At 54.1% G+C, this 19,656-nt stretch overlaps 4 protein-coding genes across 4 annotated transcripts; all 4 read left to right on the top strand.

The window, feature by feature from the left end:
- Positions 1-779: 779 nt before the first annotated feature.
- On the top strand, positions 780-6,376 carry AB675_76 (SAC3 family protein 1; the record flags this gene model as incomplete). Its single annotated transcript, XM_018148089.1, has 9 exons — positions 780-1,011; positions 1,063-1,244; positions 1,334-1,513; positions 1,567-2,536; positions 2,596-3,039; positions 3,084-3,710; positions 3,768-4,397; positions 4,447-5,161; positions 5,221-6,376. 9 exons carry the CDS (start codon positions 780-782, stop codon positions 6,374-6,376), a joined length of 5,136 nt encoding a protein of 1,711 aa, XP_017997632.1.
- A 2,411-nt stretch (positions 6,377-8,787) lies between these two features.
- Positions 8,788-9,763, top strand: AB675_75 (Alpha carbonic anhydrase 3; the record flags this gene model as incomplete). The annotated part of the gene is made up of 3 exons (XM_018147981.1): positions 8,788-8,986; positions 9,042-9,326; positions 9,381-9,763. The coding sequence occupies 3 exons, from the start codon at positions 8,788-8,790 to the stop codon at positions 9,761-9,763; spliced, it is 867 nt and encodes a 288-aa protein (XP_017997686.1).
- Positions 9,764-10,409: 646 nt separating this feature from the next.
- On the top strand, positions 10,410-13,694 carry AB675_74 (Linear gramicidin synthase subunit D; the record flags this gene model as incomplete). The annotated part of the gene is made up of 1 exon (XM_018147872.1): positions 10,410-13,694. One exon carries the CDS (start codon positions 10,410-10,412, stop codon positions 13,692-13,694), a length of 3,285 nt encoding a protein of 1,094 aa, XP_017997748.1.
- Positions 13,695-14,643: 949 nt separating this feature from the next.
- AB675_73 (Myosin type-2 heavy chain 1) lies at positions 14,644-18,663 on the top strand (the record flags this gene model as incomplete). Its single annotated transcript, XM_018147766.1, has 1 exon — positions 14,644-18,663. The coding sequence occupies one exon, from the start codon at positions 14,644-14,646 to the stop codon at positions 18,661-18,663; it is 4,020 nt and encodes a 1,339-aa protein (XP_017997707.1).
- Between the last annotated feature and the right edge of the window lie 993 nt (positions 18,664-19,656).

Below are 19,656 nucleotides of genomic sequence, written 5' to 3'. Positions count from 1 at the left end.
CGGGAGCTTTGGGAGGAAGCAAGAGGTGAAAGGCATGGGCGTGTGATCCAAGACGTGGAAAAGAGCGAGAGAAGGAGTGGATGATGGGAGAAAAGAGACATACACGAATTCCGGGATAAGCGACAGAGAACACTCAGCTGTCGAATGACCTACTGATTTATTTGATTTGGTCTTTACCGGGGAGTCGGAATGGGGTGATGAATACTTGGGGCGCCTGGAGTCGCAATCGGCGGTAACGACTACCACAAGACGAACGAAACGATCAAAAAAGTCGGCGAGACGGCGCGTTGAGGGCTGACATGAGCGAGGCAGGGGGACTTTCCGCTCTGCTTCGCGGCGACCCAAGGAAGAGAGCGCGCCTCGCGACGATGGCCGGAAATGAGGTCGCGTCGACAGGACAGAATAACAAGATAGACAAAGGCGATACCAGTCCCAATCATTCCAAACAGATTCCTCGCTGTAGACTGTGGGCGACGTGACTGCAACTGAGCTTGAAGTGAATGATCTTGCAACTAGAGGAATCTCTTGGCACCGGAGATGATATCCCATTTTGGTGGAGTAGGCTGCCCATAGTACCTTTGGCTTCCTCGATCTTTGAACTCTGCTCTTCTGTCATCACTTCTCCTGCCTAGACACATCTTCCTCCACAGAACCTCCGACGCACCCACGGTTCACATTACACACAGAACGTACTGCCAACCAGAAACAAATCCTGGTCGACCACGCCGATGCGCTTCACGTGAATCAACCTCCAATGTTGATACAAACTATAGGCGGCAATGTCTGCCCTCGCTCCCCGCGGTCGCGGCGGAAATCCTGCTAGAGGATCGCGAGGTGGGACGCCGTCAGCCTTCAACAGCCGTGGCGCCTCTCGTGGACGACAAGCTACTGCTGCGCGTGGCTCGACTCGAGTCACACGTGGAGGCAGCAGTGGACAGGGCCTACTCCAGCAACTGCGCACAGGCACTGTTGCGCGAAACGCCGAAAATGCTGGAACAGCGGGCGGAAGAGGTGCGCAACTCATCTCAATTCGGGATGGACAACGACTGACCGACTGCAAAGGACGAGGTGCGCCTCGAGGCACAACCACAACCCGTGGAAGAGGACGAGGCAATCTGACGCGATCCTTAAACACACCAGCCACCAACGACCCGCCAGCGAACACACGAGGCTCTTCTCCCGCACCGATGGGCTCCTTCGACGCGACCTCCGTGTCGGGCGATGTCACCCAGAGATACACCCAAGTACGTCCAATCCCTCCGCCAGTCGGCTGACTTCGATGTTTGCTGCAGGAAAATACCATATTCTAACGGCGGGCTTTCCCGGATTATAGCTCAAAAATCTTCGAGAGGAGGAGCGGAAAGAAGCAATACGCATGGGCTTCCTGGCCGATCCTGACAAGAAGACAACACTCGACCAAGCCATCACGCCGGTAGGCACCTGTGAAGAGATGTGTCCGCAGTTTGAGCGTGTGGAGAGAATGGTCCAGTTCATGGTCGATCGATCTGAGAAGGTAGGCGCCATGGACAGCACAACATAAGAGACATACTGATGAAGATCGGCTAGACTACCAACAATGATGGAAAACAGGTCGCTTCGGAGGAGATCATGGTCAAGCGCTTCCGCCGATCAGCCGCCGGAGACGACGAACAAATCCCTTCCGACATTCGCACACCTGCGACTCTGCGAAGAACGCTAGACTACCTCATTGACAGCCTGATCGGAGGGCCTGAGAGACTCGCGGTCGTGCACAAGTTTGTATGGGATCGAACGAGAGCAATCCGCAACGACTTCTCCATCCAGCAAGTCTCAAAGGACGAAGACGTCAGAACGGCCGTGGAGTGCTTCGAGCGCATTGCTCGCTTCCACATTCTGTCCCTCCACCAGCTCTCAAATCCAGGCAACCTCCGAGATGATGAGAACTTCGACGTCTTCCAAGACCGCGAGCAGCTCAACAACACCCTGCTATCGCTGCTATTCTACTATGACGATCATCGAAACCAGATCGACTTTCCAAATGAGGCAGAATTCCGCGCCTACCACATCATAATGGCCATTCAAGGACAGTTTCCCGACTTAGAAGACCGAATCCAGAGCTGGCCACCTCATCTCATCGCAGATGCTCGGGTCCAAACAGCACTACGACTCTACCAAGCCGCAGGCGACACACTCTTCGATCAGGGTCCACTCAGGCCTTTGGCCCCGTCTCCGGTCGCACGCAACAACTCTGGCAACTTTTGGACCATCATGAACTCAGGAGCCGTCGGGTACCATCTGGCTTGCGTCGCAGAGATGTACTTCAACCAAGTACGCTTCGTTGCGCTGACGTGCTTGCTCAGATCGGCAAAGTCTGCACCCGCCTCGCAACAGCAGAAGTCAAGAGACTGGACACTGGAGGCCGTGGCGGAATACCTAGGTTTTGATACGGACGAGCAGACTGTCGATTTCTGCGCCACTTTTGGCCTGTCATTCCAGACCGATGCTCAAAATGTGACCTATCTTGATGTTGCCAAGTACACTGGTTCTACACTTGATCGTGCGTTCCCTTTCTTCTCCAATTTGCCGTCTGAACAGTCCAATCTGACTCGTGTGTAGAATCCCTCCTGCCGTCGAAACACACCTTCTCATACACTTTCGTGGAGGAGAAGCGCTGTCGACGAACCCTGCCGGCCATCATAAACAATCTCGGCGCCGCCGAAGCGATCCGACAAGGCTTGGTCGAGCAGGACGATACGGAAGACCAGCCTGCAGAGGTGGAAGACGATGGAGAAAGCCTGTTCATTCCGGAGGCTAAGCCGACATTTGGCCAGAGCACGACGTCAACATTCGGATCACTCAATCCTCAGGCGACGTCCTTCACGACTTCGTCGTCGTTTGGGACGTCCGCCTTGCCAGCTTCGTCACCTTTCGGCTCCGGCGCCGCAGCATCGACGACCAGCACGTTCGGCTCGACAATATTCGGACAAGCTCTCAACGCAGGATTTGGCAAGACAACCCAAGAGCCTTCAAGTCAGGGCTTCACCGGTAGCTTCGGGCAGGGTTCTAGCACCTCGACAGATGCGACGCCTCAACTCACGCACAAGTTGGGACAGACACCAACGACTACTTCTCCTTCGGTCAAAGTTTCGCCACCAGTTCAGCAGAACCAGGACCGCTGGCTGCGGACGACAAGAAACAATCCGAGCCCCCGAACTTTATCTCCAAGTTTGGTACAACGCGAGCCAGCACCACTGAGAACAATCCTTTCGGTCAAACTGCCCAAGCAGCTGTGCCGAACCACATCAGTCAGTTCGGGCAGCCGCGTGCGAGCAATACGGAGAACAATCTATTCGGCGCCCCGAAACCAAACTCCACGGGAACTTCGGGATCGACCGTAATTGCAGACTCGGGTCTTGGCGCATTCAGGGACAACAATGCGGGCTCAAATTCGACGACAACTACGACACCTGCGTTCAATCTGAGCAGCCCTTTCGGCACTCCTACGCCTTCGATTACTCAGCCTGCAGCTTCTGTGTTACCAACTTCGCAGACACCTGCTCCTGAGCCGGATGCTCAGAAACCTCTGTTCACGGGGTTCAACTTCGGTCCGTCTGCGTCTACGCCAACCACAACTCCAGGATCGCAACCACTTTTCACTCAACCGACCAAACCTGAAACTACGACAGAATCTGCACCGTTCTCATTCTCCCCCGTAACGACTCAACCCAAAGGTAAGTGACTGTCGATTCTCATTCACTTCGACCGATCAATGCTTACAACCTCTTCAGTACCCGCTGCACTCACTTCGACATCCCTTCCGACTTCCACACCACCGCAACCGAGCTTCAACTTTCAACAACCTGCGCCTTCGAGCCAGCCCATTTTCTCATTCTCGAAAGCTAACGATTCGACCTCGACGAGCAAAGCCTCTCAGCCCTCATTCTCGTTTACTAGCTCGCAACCAGAATCATCGAGCACTCAGGCACCAAAATCTGCAGTGCCGAACGTACCATTCTCAGGTGCAAGCCTACCTGCTTTCAACTTCTCGTCGACTACTCCGAAATCGAGTCCACAACCTAAGGCCTTAGCGGCTCCCCCACCTGTAACAGCAGCCCCATCACAAAAGGATTCGACGCCAAACGTTGCTCTCTCGACACCATCACAAGTGAGATCCAAGTCACCTGACCCTCGAGCCGTCTCAGCCACTTCACCCAAATCGACGACCGCAGATCTCTTCACGCCTCACGCCAAGCCTCAAAAGCCGCCTCTAGATCGGCAACATCAGATTGATCTATTGGTCCGACTTGCTTTCACGCAGCGCTACGGATTGATCTTCCAGTTTCTCGAGGCTACGTTACCTGCCATCCTTCGCGAGGAGACCAGAAAATTCGAGCGGGACCAGTTCGAAGAAGCCATCGGTGAGTGCATCTCGAGAACACAACTCATAACATTACTGATCTATTGAAGCACGACTGAAAGCTCAATACCTCTTCCGCAAATACGCTGCCATTTGGCGGAGCATCACTTGGCAAAAGAAGCTGAACAAACACGCCAACCGGCGCCGACAATTGTTCGCAGAGTCAGTCAGAATGGACGCCGAGAAGAAACAACGCAACGAGAAGGAGCTGCAGTCGATACTGGAAGCCGCTGAAGAGACCAAACGCCTTCGAGCCGAAATCGAGAAGCAGAACAAGGCCGATGCTGCTGCCAAGCGAGCGCACGAGGCACAAAAGCCGAAGCAACTTGCAGGTAGTAAGAGGAAGGATCTAGCAGAACAAGACGTTAACACGCCACCGAAGCACTCGAAGCCATCACATGCAAATCATAAGCGGTCCAAGACGCTCGGGGCTATGCAACCACCTCCATTGCCAGTCAAGACAGTTCAGGCGGAACCACAAGACTTCCGGCACTCGACGTTTTCTGGTCGCAGCAGCCTCAATCGATCGACAAGTGGCAGCAATTTACGACAGTCACTTGGACGATCACGACAAGATCAGACCAAGACCGACTACTTCCGACTGCTGGCGAATGGCATTGATCCAGACACACCTTTGGTCCCCAAGACAGCCCGCCAAGTCGAAGCCAAGCGACAGAAAGACCTTGAAGAGCGCGCGGCTGCCATCACTCGGCACAAGACCGGCGACGTGTTGCCGCGACCCGGCCTCGACATACCACTGAGAGCGTGACCTCGGCTGCGACGTCTACATCGGCTGCTTCACCTCCACTGCTGCCGGTATCGAGGTCTCCGTCTACGGTGAGCGCCATCGCAGACAATTCGGCCCCGAAGTATGATCCAGCGGCCGACGACTTGTTGCAACAACTTCGCCAGGCGAGGTTGGACCTGGCTAGCGATACGACTTGGTTCAAAGAGCAGGCTAAGCAGTTAGAGAAGGAGGTGGAGGTGGAAGAAAAGCTTCGCTCGAGTGCAGGAAGCACACCCGAAGCACGACACGCCGATCCTCATGGTCTTTCCTACATCCAAGGACATGCGTACAGCCCAGCCCCTCCTCCGCAAGCTATGTCGCGCGTTGAAGCTCGGATCAGGAAGTCAGGCGCGTTGGGGCTGGCATACAAGCCGATTGGCACACCGTCGGAACGGGCGTCGTCTAGGGCGAGTAGCAAGAGGAGTAGTTATGGGTACCGGGCCGAGGAAGAAGTGGAAGCGACCGGGGCAAATGGCACAGCCAAAAAGCGTCGAAAAAGCGGAGATGTGGATAGAAGCTATCGACCTTCACAGCAGGAATTGGAAGATGAGGAAGAGGAAGAAGATCTCAACATGACAATCTCCCCGCAGAAGCGACCGAAGAAGCACCCCGCTACGGTTGGCAAGCTTCAACCGGTGGCTACTACATCGAAAAGCTGGCAAGGTCATCAGCAGAACGAGGTTCATCAATCTGCGACCCGACTTCAGCATGGCTACGACACCGACGACTTCGACGAGGTCGAAGAGTCCGAAGACGAGCTCGCCAGCCAGCAGCCACCTCCCGCAGGCCAGGCGTATTACCCACACCAGAATGGTCGGCTGCACTCTGCCAACGCGCTTCAGTATTCCGAAGAAGACCTTTACGACGACGAAGACGAGGAAGCAGAAGAAGATGAAGATGAAGATCGAGATTCCGCTGACGAAGCAGCCGCCGAAGCCGCCGAAGCCGTTGAAGGATACGACGAAGATGAAGAAGAAGTTTCAGAGGAAGAATACGACGACGAGGATGTTCCTGAGGCAGACTTCCCGTACAATATGCAAGGCGGACAGTATCAGCAGTCGTCTCTCTTCTACCCCGAGTTGCCCGATGAGGAGGAGGTTGCTGCGACGCCGGGTACACAAGGGAGTCGGGCAACGAGTTCGGGACCGGGAGCGACGGCGGAGGATGCGTTGGTGTTGAGCGACAGTGATTAGAAGTCGCCTGAGCTCGCACCACAGTGATGGAGGCCTGGGTATTCAAAACATGCATCGTGGTCGGGGTACGGGAAGGAGCGACAAAGGGATCGCTCTGTAGCAATAGTCGAATTTAGACATGAACTTCTTTTGGGAAGGCACGAATGTGGTGTTCAGCAAGACAACTTCTTCTTTCTTCGTCACGATCACATGTACTTTTTCGCTCTCTCACTGCTATGCGGCTTATTCTCATGATGTCTAACGGGTATCTAGACCTGACGCTCATTGAAGTCCCCGGATATATGGCCTGCCGATGAATTGATCAGCCACACATGTACGCGTCACTCCTTTGCTACGCTTCTGAAGCACGTTCACGACCGCTCACTTGCTCGATCCAGGATCTGGGCCGATGTCCACTGCCATGGAACCATCCAGAGTCCAGACTCTCTGCGAAGAGGTCCGAACTCAGTCCGACTGCTCTCCGAGATGTTCTGAAACACTGGCACGCCAAGACGAGATCGAGACAGCGGCATAGAGGAAGAGCTTGGCAATGTTTCAATAAGCACCGCCAACAGGAGCAAAGGAATGCTTGGTGTTCTTCAAGCCATTGTCAAGCCTGAGCAGGTGCCGGCGGCGGAGGGTCGTTTCATCTCCATACAGCATGCTGTCGCTGATACTACACTCTGCGGGAGTCTTTCCCGCAGCCTCTCACGCCTGTCATTGAAGGACGCGCAACGAAGGGCCGCAAGACACTACAGTCACTGGACTGGTCGAGCCTCCATACGAAATGCCGCCAGCGGTCGGCAGTTCGCGCTTGCGATAAATGACAAGCCTTGCTCAGAGTCACAGGGTTCAATGCTGGACAATGATGCTTCACGCGATGACCGTGTATCGTACCTTCTCCAAGACGACGGGTCGACTGAACATGGAATTGAAGCTTCGGCTCACAGCGAACTGCTTCTTTTGGACTTCCTTCCGTGCAATTGCACTGGCGAAGTGAAGGGAAATTCTACAACCGAGAAGCAAGTCGAGTCGAGCTTGGCAGTATAGCGGAGCTCCTCCTGCGTCGCACCTGGGGTCACTGCTTGGCGGCGGGCGCTTTTCTGGAAGCCAAGACCTCCTGCCAACCCTCGTCAAAGCCTTCTGACACTCGGCTTGTCACGAGCTTAACAGTCTTGGAAGCTTGGAACCTTCCGACGCCTGGGCCTGGCGGTGACTGCGGTTCTGTCGCGACAGTGGCATTTGTGCTCACGCATTTGGTCAGACACCCATGATTAGACGGCGGGCGCTCCTTACAATGGAAAGCCTCTCCTGTCATGCCTGTCGGGCGTGGTCAGAAGTCACATCGGAAGGTATCGAACTGTGGACCCGCGCCACTGCGATTGAGGCTTACGGAATTATCCATCGTTGTTACATGGACGCCGCAAACTACCATCAGGTGAGTGTAGACCCAGCGCTTGCCAAGAAAGACAACCATGGATGAGGTTTGGAAGCCCAGTTGGTCTTCGTGTAAACTGTTACCCGCTCAAGAGCCCAACAGTAAGCATGCAATCTACTCACGTCGATCTGTGGGGCTCCCATCCAGACCCGGTTGCAATGGCCTGAAGATCTGCTCACTTGGCAGGTCCAGTTGCCCACCGCACCCTCACGACTGGGACTGCTATTGCCTTCTGACCACATGCATGTACCTATCAAAGTGTCTATTGCATTGGCATTCCCGTCACCTGGCAGCCTCGCAGTTATCTGCTGCTCACGAATGATGAGCTTTGCCAGAAGCTGAAGACGGCAGTGAACTAAGCGAGGCTCAACGGCTACCGATTGGTCTGGACTTCCAAGCCCCCTGGATTAGGCGAAGTGAGGCCACTGCCAAAAGAGTCCTTTCAGTCGTCCACAGTTTCAATAATCTGATACTGAATCATCCACTGTACACCACACTATTCAGCGCGCTTCCGCAGTCGGGAGCTTGCTCGACCGAGCCTACAGTATTTGATACCCTCACGAGGCACTTGGCATTCTCAAGCGAAGCTGTCAGGCCATACTGGTGGTGCGTTCTACTGCTCAAGGACTGAAGGCCGCGTCCACACGAACATGCTCGACACATCGGACACCGCTTCAATACCGATGGCGTCCGCCAGGCGAAGAATGCCAATGCCCATCATCTGGCCAAGCAATGGTGTTCGGACCAAGCTCAATGCTTCGAATTGCTATATGAGGCTTTGTGTCCTCCCGGAGCCCTCGCAATACTAGTCGTGCTTTTCTGTTTCTTACTGTCTTTCATATACACCACACCGCGTCATTGCTTTGCCGTTTGGATACCTTAGTTGCGATATACATAATCTCGGTTGCTGTTGACTGCACCACTACCAGCTGGCCATCGGCGTCCAAGTCACCAGCACGAAACCGTCATCGTCATACCAACACATACCAACAACATGGTACCTTCACTTCTGTCGACGGTCATCCTGGCGATGACCGTCCTACCAGCAACCCAAGCATGCAACTTTCATATGCAGAGACGAAGCAACACATACTCTAATCCACATGCTCGTCGAGATACACGATTCCAACGGCGGGCCGAGGAGATCGACTTCGAATATGTTAATTCATTTGACTGGCATACCATCAAGCCAGGTTAGTGGCCACTCTTTTCCCACCAGTCCAGTATAGCATTGACGTGGTGTGCTAGAATACCTGACATGCTTTACCGGCACATCTCAATCGCCCATCGGCGTACATTCAACACAAGGCTTGGCCACCACACATCCACCGTCCTTTGCAGGTTATCAGACAACGACAAACACGACGGGGACGTTCAAGAACTGGGGCTTCGGTCCGGCCTTTGATATCGATATGGTCAATGAGGATCCCACAACGCTTCCAGCTATGACATTCGATGACCAGACGGTGTTTTTGAGTGGATGGCATATACATTTTCCGAGTGAGCACTTGGTTGATGGGGTCAGATCTGCTGGTGAGTCCACATCCTCCATCGTACAGGGGATCCCAAGCTGACAACCCTCCTCAGCCGAGATGCACTTCGTCCACGTCAACGCAGCCGGCGAGCCCGCCTCCGTAGTCGGCATTCGCATCGAGCCCTCAGTCACCGCTCACTCAGCCTTCTTCGCCCAAGTCCCGGCGGCCATTCCCGCGCCCGCAAATCCACCTGTCGAGGGAACGCCGGGTGTGCCAATGGACCATTTACTTGCGATCCACGAAGTGGGCATGGTTCAGCAGTACTGGACGTACAAGGGGAGTTTGACGACGCCGCCGTGTAGTGAGGGGTTGAGGTGGTTTCTGCCGCAGATGACGCTGAAGGTTAGTGAGGCGCAGATGCTGGCTTTGAGGGGAGCGGGGAGGTTTAGTCATCGGATTGAGCAGGTTGTAATGAATCAGGCTATCAATGTGTAAGGAAGAAAGGACGGAAAACGGGTGGAAGACAGCATGAAGCCGTCGCAGCCGCAGTTGGACGAGCGGAGAGAGCTTCGTATCGCAGACTAGAGTGTAAGAGGCCGGCGGGAGCGAGCTCAGGGCCTGGAGCAAATCATAACAGGAGCAACAGCGAGCGCGTCTGGGTTCGGGTAGCAGGATGCTGCATTTATACTCTGATACATTCGCAAACAAGATCATGGGCACTTGTTGAACCTTTACGATTGAGGCCCTTCACACCTGTTTGATTGTTAGATGGCGTGCCACCCGGCGTCCTACTCGAGCAGCTTTTGACGAACTCCTTGGGTTGACTTCGACCCTCCACATGATCTGCGCCGGACAGACAAGGCGCCAACTCCGAGCCCGGATCTCGGCAAATGACTCCCAAGATTCTCCACAGTTCCTGACAAGATGCTTTATGCCGACGGCAACTCCGTCGGATGAGGTATTTCATGGCAACAACGTCGACGTATTCATGTCAATATATCATAATTGAATAGCAGCTTGACGGCGGAAGAGCTCACACATTAGATCGGAACATAGAAGCGGGCTACAATTGTGAATGACAGCTGTGCAACTGCTCGGTTCATAATCGGAACAGGCTCTGGTAGTGGCTGATGTACTCAAGATGTCTATAACCGAGACCTTGCCGCCGCCTGCAGCGACGACTCTTACTACATCAAACACCAAGCAGACATTACAACAACCACCGAGGCCACCACCGACCAAGTTCCATACTATCGATGGCATACTCAAATCACACATCGCGGAAGGATTCGATGGTACGATACTTGCATATCCAGCCACACCCAACGGCACCAGCGACTTCGAGGAGTACTCGCCAAAGGATCTGGATAGATTCGTCGATGCAGCAGTCGCGAAATACATCAGCAGCGGCATTGAGCCAGCAGACCCCAGTCTCCCAGAAGCCCCCGTAATTGCCGTTCTGTCACCATCAAGTCTCGAAATCGTGGTCACAATATGGGCTATGAATCGGATGGGATATGGCTTGCTCTTTCTATCCACGCGACTGGCGGCCGACGCATACGCGCGTTTGATGGAGTTGTCGAATTGTGATAGACTCATCACTTCGTCAGGATTCGAGCGAATGGGCCAGGATATTGCCAAGATTCGGGAATGCAAGCGGTATCCTCTCATCACACGGCCAGACTTCCGTCATGTCCAGAACCCTCCTGTGTTCAAGCGAGAGGGCGCCGATCCGCTCAAGGAGACAAATAAGCTTGGCTGGATCATCCATTCTTCGGGGAGCACTGGCTTTCCCAAACCCATCTTCCTCACGAACTACCAGTGTCTGGCGAACTTCGTCAAGAAGCCTGGCATGCGAGCATTCTGTGTCTCGCCTCTCTTCCACAGCCACGCATTGATGGAGCTGGGAGGGGCAATATATCTACAGAAACCTATGTTCTTGGGCAATTATGCTTTGCCGGTCACTACACAGAACCTGATCGAAGGCATGTCAGTTGCTCGGCCGGATCTGTTTAATGTGGTGCCATACGTTCTTAAGCTGATGTCAGAAAGGCCCGAGGGCCTCGCGGAACTACGGAAGGTCAAACTCGTTCTATACGCTGGCAGTGCTTGCCCGGATGCTTTGGGAGATCTGCTGGTAGCGAACGGTGTGAATCTTGTGGCGAACTACGGCTGCACTGAGACAGGCTTCATCATGAGCTCGGTCCGGAATTACGATACCGATAAAGACTGGGACTACTGCCGACTGGAGTACCCGATCGCCAAGCACGTCCTGATGGACGAAGTCTCACCAGGTGTATTCGAATGCGTGGGACTGGACGGCTTGCCATCTAAAGGACCATCAAATTCCGACAACCCTCCAAACTCCTTCCGCACCAAAGATCTGTTCACTCGACACCCAGACCCGGCCAAATCAAATTACTACAAATACTTAGCCAGATCCGACGACCGTCTGACGCTTGTGAACGGAGAAAAAGTCCTTCCCTTGCCCATAGAAGGCAGGATACGACAAGACCCGCTCGTCGAGCAAGCTGCTGTCTTCGGCGCAGGGAAGAGCGTTCCTGGCGTCATCATCTTCCGCAGTGAGCTTGCAGCAAACATGTCCGATGCTGAACTCCTGGCTGGGATCAAGCCATCCATTGACGATGCAAATGCGGCAGCAGAGAGCTTTTCTCGCATTCCGGAAGAGATGATCATTCCTATGCCAGCAGGAACGGCCTACCCGAAGACAGACAAGTTCACATTCATTCGTGCACAGATGTACCAGGTTTTTGCGGCGCAGATCGAAGCTGCGTACGCAGCGTTTGAGGATACTTTACCCACTCCGTCAGAAAACCTCAAGACATTATCAGTGCCGGAACTGGAGAACTTCCTCCTAGACACCTTCCGCGCACGACTCTCCATACCACTAGCAGCAACCACGACCGACATATTCGCTGCGGGCGTCGACTCGCTTCAGACAGCTCGCATAAACAGCATCATCCGTAAGGAGATCGACCTTGGGTCCAACGCCTCGAAGATGAGCAGCAACGTCGTGTTCGAGAAAGGTACTGTCGCCGCGCTAGCCCGCCATCTGTACAGCCTACGCACGGGCGAGGTTAAGCAGGCGACGGACGATGTCAGCTTGATGCAGTCGCTGATTGAGGAGCTGTCGGTCTTCGCACCATTCACCCCGAGCAGCTCATTGTCAGAAACATCAGGCAAGGCAACTGTGCTCCTCACCGGCGCCACCGGCAGTCTCGGTGCATATATCGCAGCATCACTGCTGTCTCGCCCAAACGTTGGACAAGTCTACTGCCTCGTGCGCGCCAAATCCGAACTCGACGCGCACCTCCGCGTCCTCTCCCAGATCTCTTCCCGTGGGACCACCCTCACTGCGGCACAAATCTCTCGCCTGGTCTGCCTCCCAAGCGAGTTCGCGAACCCAACCCTCGCAATTCCCGAAGCGCACTACAACCACCTCCTCACCAACCTGACACATGTGATTCACTGCGCCTGGCCAGTGAACTTCACCGTGCCGCTGCAGACCTTCCGTCCCGCCCTCCGGGGCCTGCATAACCTTCTCCAACTCTGCCTGAACGTCAAGCGCTCCCAGCCGGCAAAGTTCTTCTTCTGCTCGTCCGTCTCTGTCGGATCGAACACACCCAAAGACTCGACGAACGCGGCTTCGATAGGGGAAACCCTCATCCCAGATTTAAGCCACGCTCAGGGAACAGGGTATGGAAAATCCAAGCTCGTCGGCGAGCACATCACGCACCGCGCTATGGTGACCTACCAACAGCATGGGCTTGAGGCGAGAGTGCTCAGGATCGGGCAGCTGAGCGGCGATCTTGCGAAGGGGAAGTGGAACGAGACCGAAGCAGTCTCCCTCATGGTTCAGTCGTGCCTCGCCAAGGGTGTTGACTGCTTGCCAGCGCTGGACGAGGAGGTCAGCTGGCTGCCGGTCGACGTATGCGGCCAAGCGATCTCAGACCTCGCATTTCGTGTTGATGGTGGTTCTGATTGCAATGGCAAAAGGAAGAGGGAGGCGGAGTTGGTGTACCACACGCTGAACCCGCATAAGATCCACTGGACGCACGACTTCATTCCAGCATTGCGCAGAACAAACCTGCTTCCGGAATTCGAGGTTTTACCGCCGCAGGAGTGGTTGCGGAGGTTGAGGGAAAGCGACCAGGACCCAGCAAGAAACCCGAGCATCAAATTGTTGAGCTTCTGGGAAGAGAAGTATGGGAAGGCGCAAGCCGCTGTGACGAACGAGAAAGAGACGCCACGGACGACGAGCAGCGGCTTGACTTTCGAGACGAGCAGAACGGTGCACGACGCACCAGTGGTGGGCAGTGTGACGCGGGAGGTCATGCTTGAACAGGGGCAGAATGGGTACATTAGTAAACTTGTCGGGAGTTGGATGAAGACTTGGACTGCGTAGGGTAGGAGACAACTATCAGTGGAATGGCCATTGACGCATCGAATGATAGATGAAGAATGAATCCAGCGATACCCGAACGCCACGCATGTTGTTGCTTTCAGTATGCTCCTTGAGATAGTGGCTTCTCGGGTAAACCACCTCCAGATGCTCGATGGAATTAAAACTTGAAGAGATTCTGCACGACCGGATGACACGTTTGTCTGTCGACGGGAAGGAGCTTGAGGTGTTGCTTTTCATAGCAAAAGTCTTCGGCTGAGTGAGATATATTTGCGAGACCGGTTGACAAAATTCCGATTCTCAAATTTTCTTGTCTCTTCCATAAAGACCTCCGTTAATCGTCAGCAACTTCTCTGATGGCTGGCTCACGCTATAAGGTACCGCGCCGCAAGTATCCATCATCTTGTCGAAGCATGACGCGAGTGGTAATGCATCGCGCCGGCCTGGCTGGCCGAATGTGTTCGCCAGACCGGATGACCCAATCCTCCAACTCCGAATTCCACTTATCAACATCACCACCCATGTTCATGAGTGGCATCCTTCAAGAGACTGTCAGGGAATCTTCGATGCCTTGATAAAACATGATGGCGCAAATTGCCTATTGTAGTCGCTTTAGTCAGTGACACAATAATGGCCAACGACGATCATCGCGAATGTATTCACTGGCAGTCGAGGAGAACATCGTCATGCCAAGAACTTTCGATCACCGCGGCAACGGGACTCCACCCTTGACATCAACAGATCCTGGAACCGCGGTGCTGGACCGTGCTCAGCTTGCCACCAAGTTACAGCAGACGACTCGTCACACTGCTGCAACACCTCACCGTCGATGCTTCTTTTTCTTTCGAGCGAAACATGGTAATGTGCGATGCTTATACACGAAGTCAGGAAGAGTGATCGGTCGTCGTTTCATGGAGGATCGCCCAATCATCCAGCACACAAGTCGTTCGACATGTCGCTCGCTTCACCACTATCTCCCTCTTCGCGCCCACGATCGGCGGTCTATAACACAAACTCGCCGACACCAGTGCAGCGGCACGATAGACAGCAATCTTTCTCACCGAGCACCTCACTAAGCTCAGTGCCTTCACATTTGCGAAATAAGTCGCTACAGCGGCAGGGCAGCATCTCGAGCACATTCGCGCCCAAGTTCATAAAATCAGATGAAATAAGGAAAAGTGAGGACAAGATCTCCTCGATCGAGGGCGAGAATGACTTCTCCGGCAAGAGATATGTTTGGGTTAAGGACCCTGAAAAGGCGTTCGTCCGCGGCTGGATCGTGGAGGACTTGTCCAATGACCATGTCGTGGTTCAGTTCGACGATGGATCTCAGATTGAGACTCATGTCGACGACCTCGACAAGGTCAATCCTGCCAAATTCGACAAAGCTGACGATATGGCCGAGCTGACGCACCTGAACGAGGCCTCGGTGATTCACAACTTGTATACACGATACCAGGCGGATCTCATCTACACATATTCAGGACTGTTCTTGGTTACTATCAATCCATACTGCCCGCTACCGATATACGGCAACGACTATGTTCGCATGTACAAGGGACAAACGCGTGAAGACACGAGACCGCACATATTCGCCGTGTCCGACCAAGCATTCCGCAAACTGGTCGACGAAGGGGAGAACCAGAGTATACTCGTGACTGGCGAGTCAGGCGCAGGCAAAACAGAAAACACAAAGAAGGTCATCCAGTACCTGGCCGCTGTGGCTTCCACTGATGCAGACACGCCACTGACTGGACGGACTCCTGGCAAGCAACTATCGAATCTCTCACAGCAGATCCTGAGAGCAAACCCGATACTAGAGTCATTCGGCAATGCTCAGACCGTTCGCAATAACAATTCGTCGCGTTTTGGTAAATTCATCCGGATACAGTTCACGCGGACTGGTCAGATCGCGGGAGCATTCATTGATTGGTATCTGCTGGAGAAGTCGCGAGTCGTGAAACTTAGCCGCGAAGAGAGAACGTACCATGTCTTCTACCAGCTGCTGGCAGGTGCCGACCAGAGGATGCGAGAGGCACTACTGATCTCGAATATGGACGTGGAGAACTTCAATTACTTACGGCAGGGCAACGACACAATCAGTGGAGTGTCCGACCGCGACGAATGGAACGCGCTGATAGAAGCCTTCCACATCATGAATGTTTCACAGGACGATCAGATGGCTATCTTCCGCACGATAGCTGCCATCCTGCATCTCGGAAATGTCACTGTGAGACAAGAAAGCCGTGCTGGAGATCAAGCGACTTTGACACCAGAAGCGAAAGCATCGGTCGACAAGGCGTGTCGTCTGCTTGGTGTGCAGACCGAACCGTTCATTCGAGGTCTGCTGCATCCAAAGGTCAAGGCCGGTCGTGAATGGGTCGAGAAGGTCCAGACTCCCGAGCAAGTACGACTTGCCCTGGATGCGCTTGCCAAGGGTATCTATGAACGAGGTTTCGGCGACTTGGTTTCGAAAATCAATTCTCAGCTAGATCGAGCCGGCTTGACCAGCGACGACAACCACTTTATCGGCGTTCTGGATATTGCTGGTTTCGAGATCTTCGAGACGAATGGATTCGAGCAGCTCTGCATCAATTACACCAACGAGAAGCTGCAACAGTTCTTCAACCACTACATGTTTGTGCTGGAACAAGAGGAGTATGCTAGGGAACAAATCGAGTGGTCCTTCATCGACTTCGGCAAGGATCTGCAGCCGACAATCGATCTCATCGAGTTGCCGAATCCGATCGGTATCTTCTCATGCTTGGACGAGGACTCTGTCATGCCCAAGGCTACCGATAAGTCGTTTACCGAGAAGCTGCACTCGTTATGGGAAAAGAAGACACCAAAGTATGCTTCTGCACGCACGAGGCAAGGTTTCATTCTCACGCACTATGCGGCCGAGGTGGAATACTCGACGGAAGGTTGGCTTGAAAAGAACAAAGATCCCTTGAACGACAACCTGACGCGGCTACTGGCCGGGTCCCGTGACTACCACATTTCGACACTATTCAGCGATTGTGTTGATGAGACAGACGACACGTTCAGTCCACGAAGTCGTGTAAAGCGAGGACTGTTCAGGACTGTCGCTCAGCGGCACAAGGAACAGCTTGCTACTCTCATGCGACAACTCCATTCCACACAACCACATTTCGTGCGGTGCATTCTGCCAAACCACAAGAAAAAGCCGAAGCAATTTACGGCACCACTTGTCCTGGACCAGCTGAGATGCAATGGTGTTCTGGAAGGCATCCGAATAGCCAGGACTGGATTCCCCAACCGTCTCACATTCGCCGAGTTTCGATGCCGCTATGAGGTGCTCTGTGAGAATATGCCAAAGGGCTACCTTGGCGGTCAAGAGGCCTCGCGTATTATGCTGGGCTGCCTTAAGATGGATGCTGCAGACTTCCGGGTTGGTCTTACCAAGGTCTTCTTCCGAGCGGGTGTGCTAGCTGAGCTCGAAGAGAAACGCGACAGTCTGATCCGAGAGATAATGTCCCGGTTTCAATCTGTCGCTCGCGGCTTCATGCAGCGGAGAATAGCATACAAGCAGTTATACCGCGCGGAAGCGACGAGAGTGATCCAGCGCAACCTCAACGTCTATCTAGACCTCCAATCGAATCCCTGGTGGCGACTGTTCATACGGATGAAGCCGCTGCTGGGAGCGACGAGGACGGCAAACGAAGTCAAGAAGCGCGATGAGCGGATCGAGACTTTGCAGGACAAACTGCGGCAAGATCAGCTTGAACGACAGAAGGTCGAGGAGGAGCGGCGGCGGGCAGAAATGCAAGCTCATTCGATACAGCAAACACTCGAAGCTGAAAGAGCACTTGCACTCGACAAGGAGGAGATCTTCAAACGCCTCCAACAACGAGAGGCAGAGCTGACCGAAAAGCTTTCCGAAGCCATAACAGAACAGGAGGCACTGGAGGATCAGCTGGACGAGGCGCTCGACGCCAAGAAGACCTCCGACGAAGAAATGAACACTCGTCGAGACCAAGTAATGCAAGCTGCTCAGATCATAACGCGACTGGAATCAGAGAAGAAGGACTTGCAAGCTCAAGTCGACAAGCTCGAGCGAGAACTGGACCGCGCGGAGCAGGACGAAGACAAGTTCCAGCATCTAGAGCAAGAGATCAGGAGTCTGAAAAGCCAGATCAGTGTCAAGGACAAGAAGCTCATGCAGCAGGACCTCGACATGAAAGAAGCATCCAAAGCTAGGGACTTGCGGCTGTCAACGCTGGAGACGGAGCTTCGAGCTGTGAAGAGCCAGCAAAGTCAGAAAGACCGGCACACGTCAGAACTCGAAGCCAAAGTCCGACAATCCGAGTCCGCGCAGCAAAAGCTATCCACACTCGAAGCCGAACTTCGCTCCCTCAAGACCCAACAGACCCAAAAAGACCGTCACACCGCCGACATCGAAGCCCAACTCCGCCTAGCCGACAGCACCCACGCGCAAGAACAGCGCAAGCAGAAAGCAGACTACGAATCCCAACTCTCGAGTCTGCGGTCCCAGATCAGCTTGAAAGACCGCAAACTCTCTGACCTCGAATCCACCCTCTCGAAGATCGACGCCGATGCCGAGTCCAAACTCGTCAAGACCAAGTCCGAGTTAGACACGACAAAACACCTCCTTCGGGAAATGGAAGGCCAGAACCAAGAACTTCGCCAGCAGATTGACGATATGTCCTTTTCCGCATCCAAATCCGGGCAGAACCTCCGACAAAAGGAGAAGGAGCTTGCGACGTTGATGGCGGATATACGGCGGCATGAAGCGGAGAAGGAAGGGTTGAGGATTGAGAAGGAGAGGATGGCGGGGGAGCATGAGAGGATGGTTAGCCAGCATAGGGAGCTGAAGGAGGGGATTGAGGAGATGAAGGCGAAGCGGGAGGGGATGCAGAGGGAGGCGGAGGAGGTGCAGCGGCATTTGGAGAGTGTGATGCCGTTTTTCAAATCTCACTTCAGTGGGTAGCGAAGGAAAACCTGGATACGTTGGACGGGGCTTGTAATGAGGATGTGGTTTTGAATGTGGCGTTTTGCAGCATTGAGTAGAGAGGCAGTAGCTGCCACGCTGCCCAATGACCTCCTGTACAGCAAGAAATGAAGTCCAGCGATAGAGCGAGCACAGTCGATATTCGCGGAATGATGATGGCGTACAAACCATGCATAGTGGTCTTGAATACCATTCGTGTCTTAGTTTCTATCTGTTCGTGTTGAAAGCATTTACTAAGCCTTGATCACGACATGATGGACCGCTATGCCATGAAGACAGACGCGTAGGCGTCGACAGCAGCTGCGGCAAGAAGAGCACTGATCGAAAGCAAAAGATCGGGAGGGAGAATCAAGGCAACGTCAAATCTCAGGCAGTGAATCGCCCGTCTGCCGAGGTTTGACCGTCCGCGAGCACTCGTCACTCCAACCTCAACTCCAACAGCTGTTTTACTCTCGTTCAAGAAGTTCCTGCGAGATCCACGACGGCATAGCAAGACCATCTTCCGCAAGACCTCTCCAGATCCTGCCACACTTCGCCAGACATCTCGAACTCACCTCTCACGACTGACCTGTGGCATATACCTCACTCCTGCCCGCATTACTCTATTCGCCTGCGAGCGCACAGCTCGCTCTCGCTCGCCTACCTAGGAAGCGCTGCTTGCGGGCCGCACGGCCTCAGTCTAGAGCTCGCTTCGCTCGCCACCTCCAGTGGGGTGCCTCGTGCTCGTTTCCTTGAGCCATACCGACTGCTCGCCCTGGCCCAGAGCCACACCGAATCGCTCCGCTGCTGCGCTTGCATATCGGGCTTCGCCCAAAATGCCCTCCTCATGCAAAGAACTCCGCACCGCCCTCGCGGCTTGCCTCCAGCAATCCGACTGCATCCTCATAGACCGCCATTCACCACTTGAGTGTTTGAGCCCACCCCTGGTGGACACCCTGCCCACACAATGCCAACAGCTAAAACGCGGCTTCC

This window comes from Cyphellophora attinorum (genome assembly GCF_001299255.1).
Source record: "Cyphellophora attinorum strain CBS 131958 chromosome Unknown Contig22, whole genome shotgun sequence".
NCBI lineage: Eukaryota > Fungi > Ascomycota > Eurotiomycetes > Chaetothyriales > Cyphellophoraceae > Cyphellophora > Cyphellophora attinorum.
This window is presented reverse-complemented; position numbering and strand designations above follow the sequence as displayed.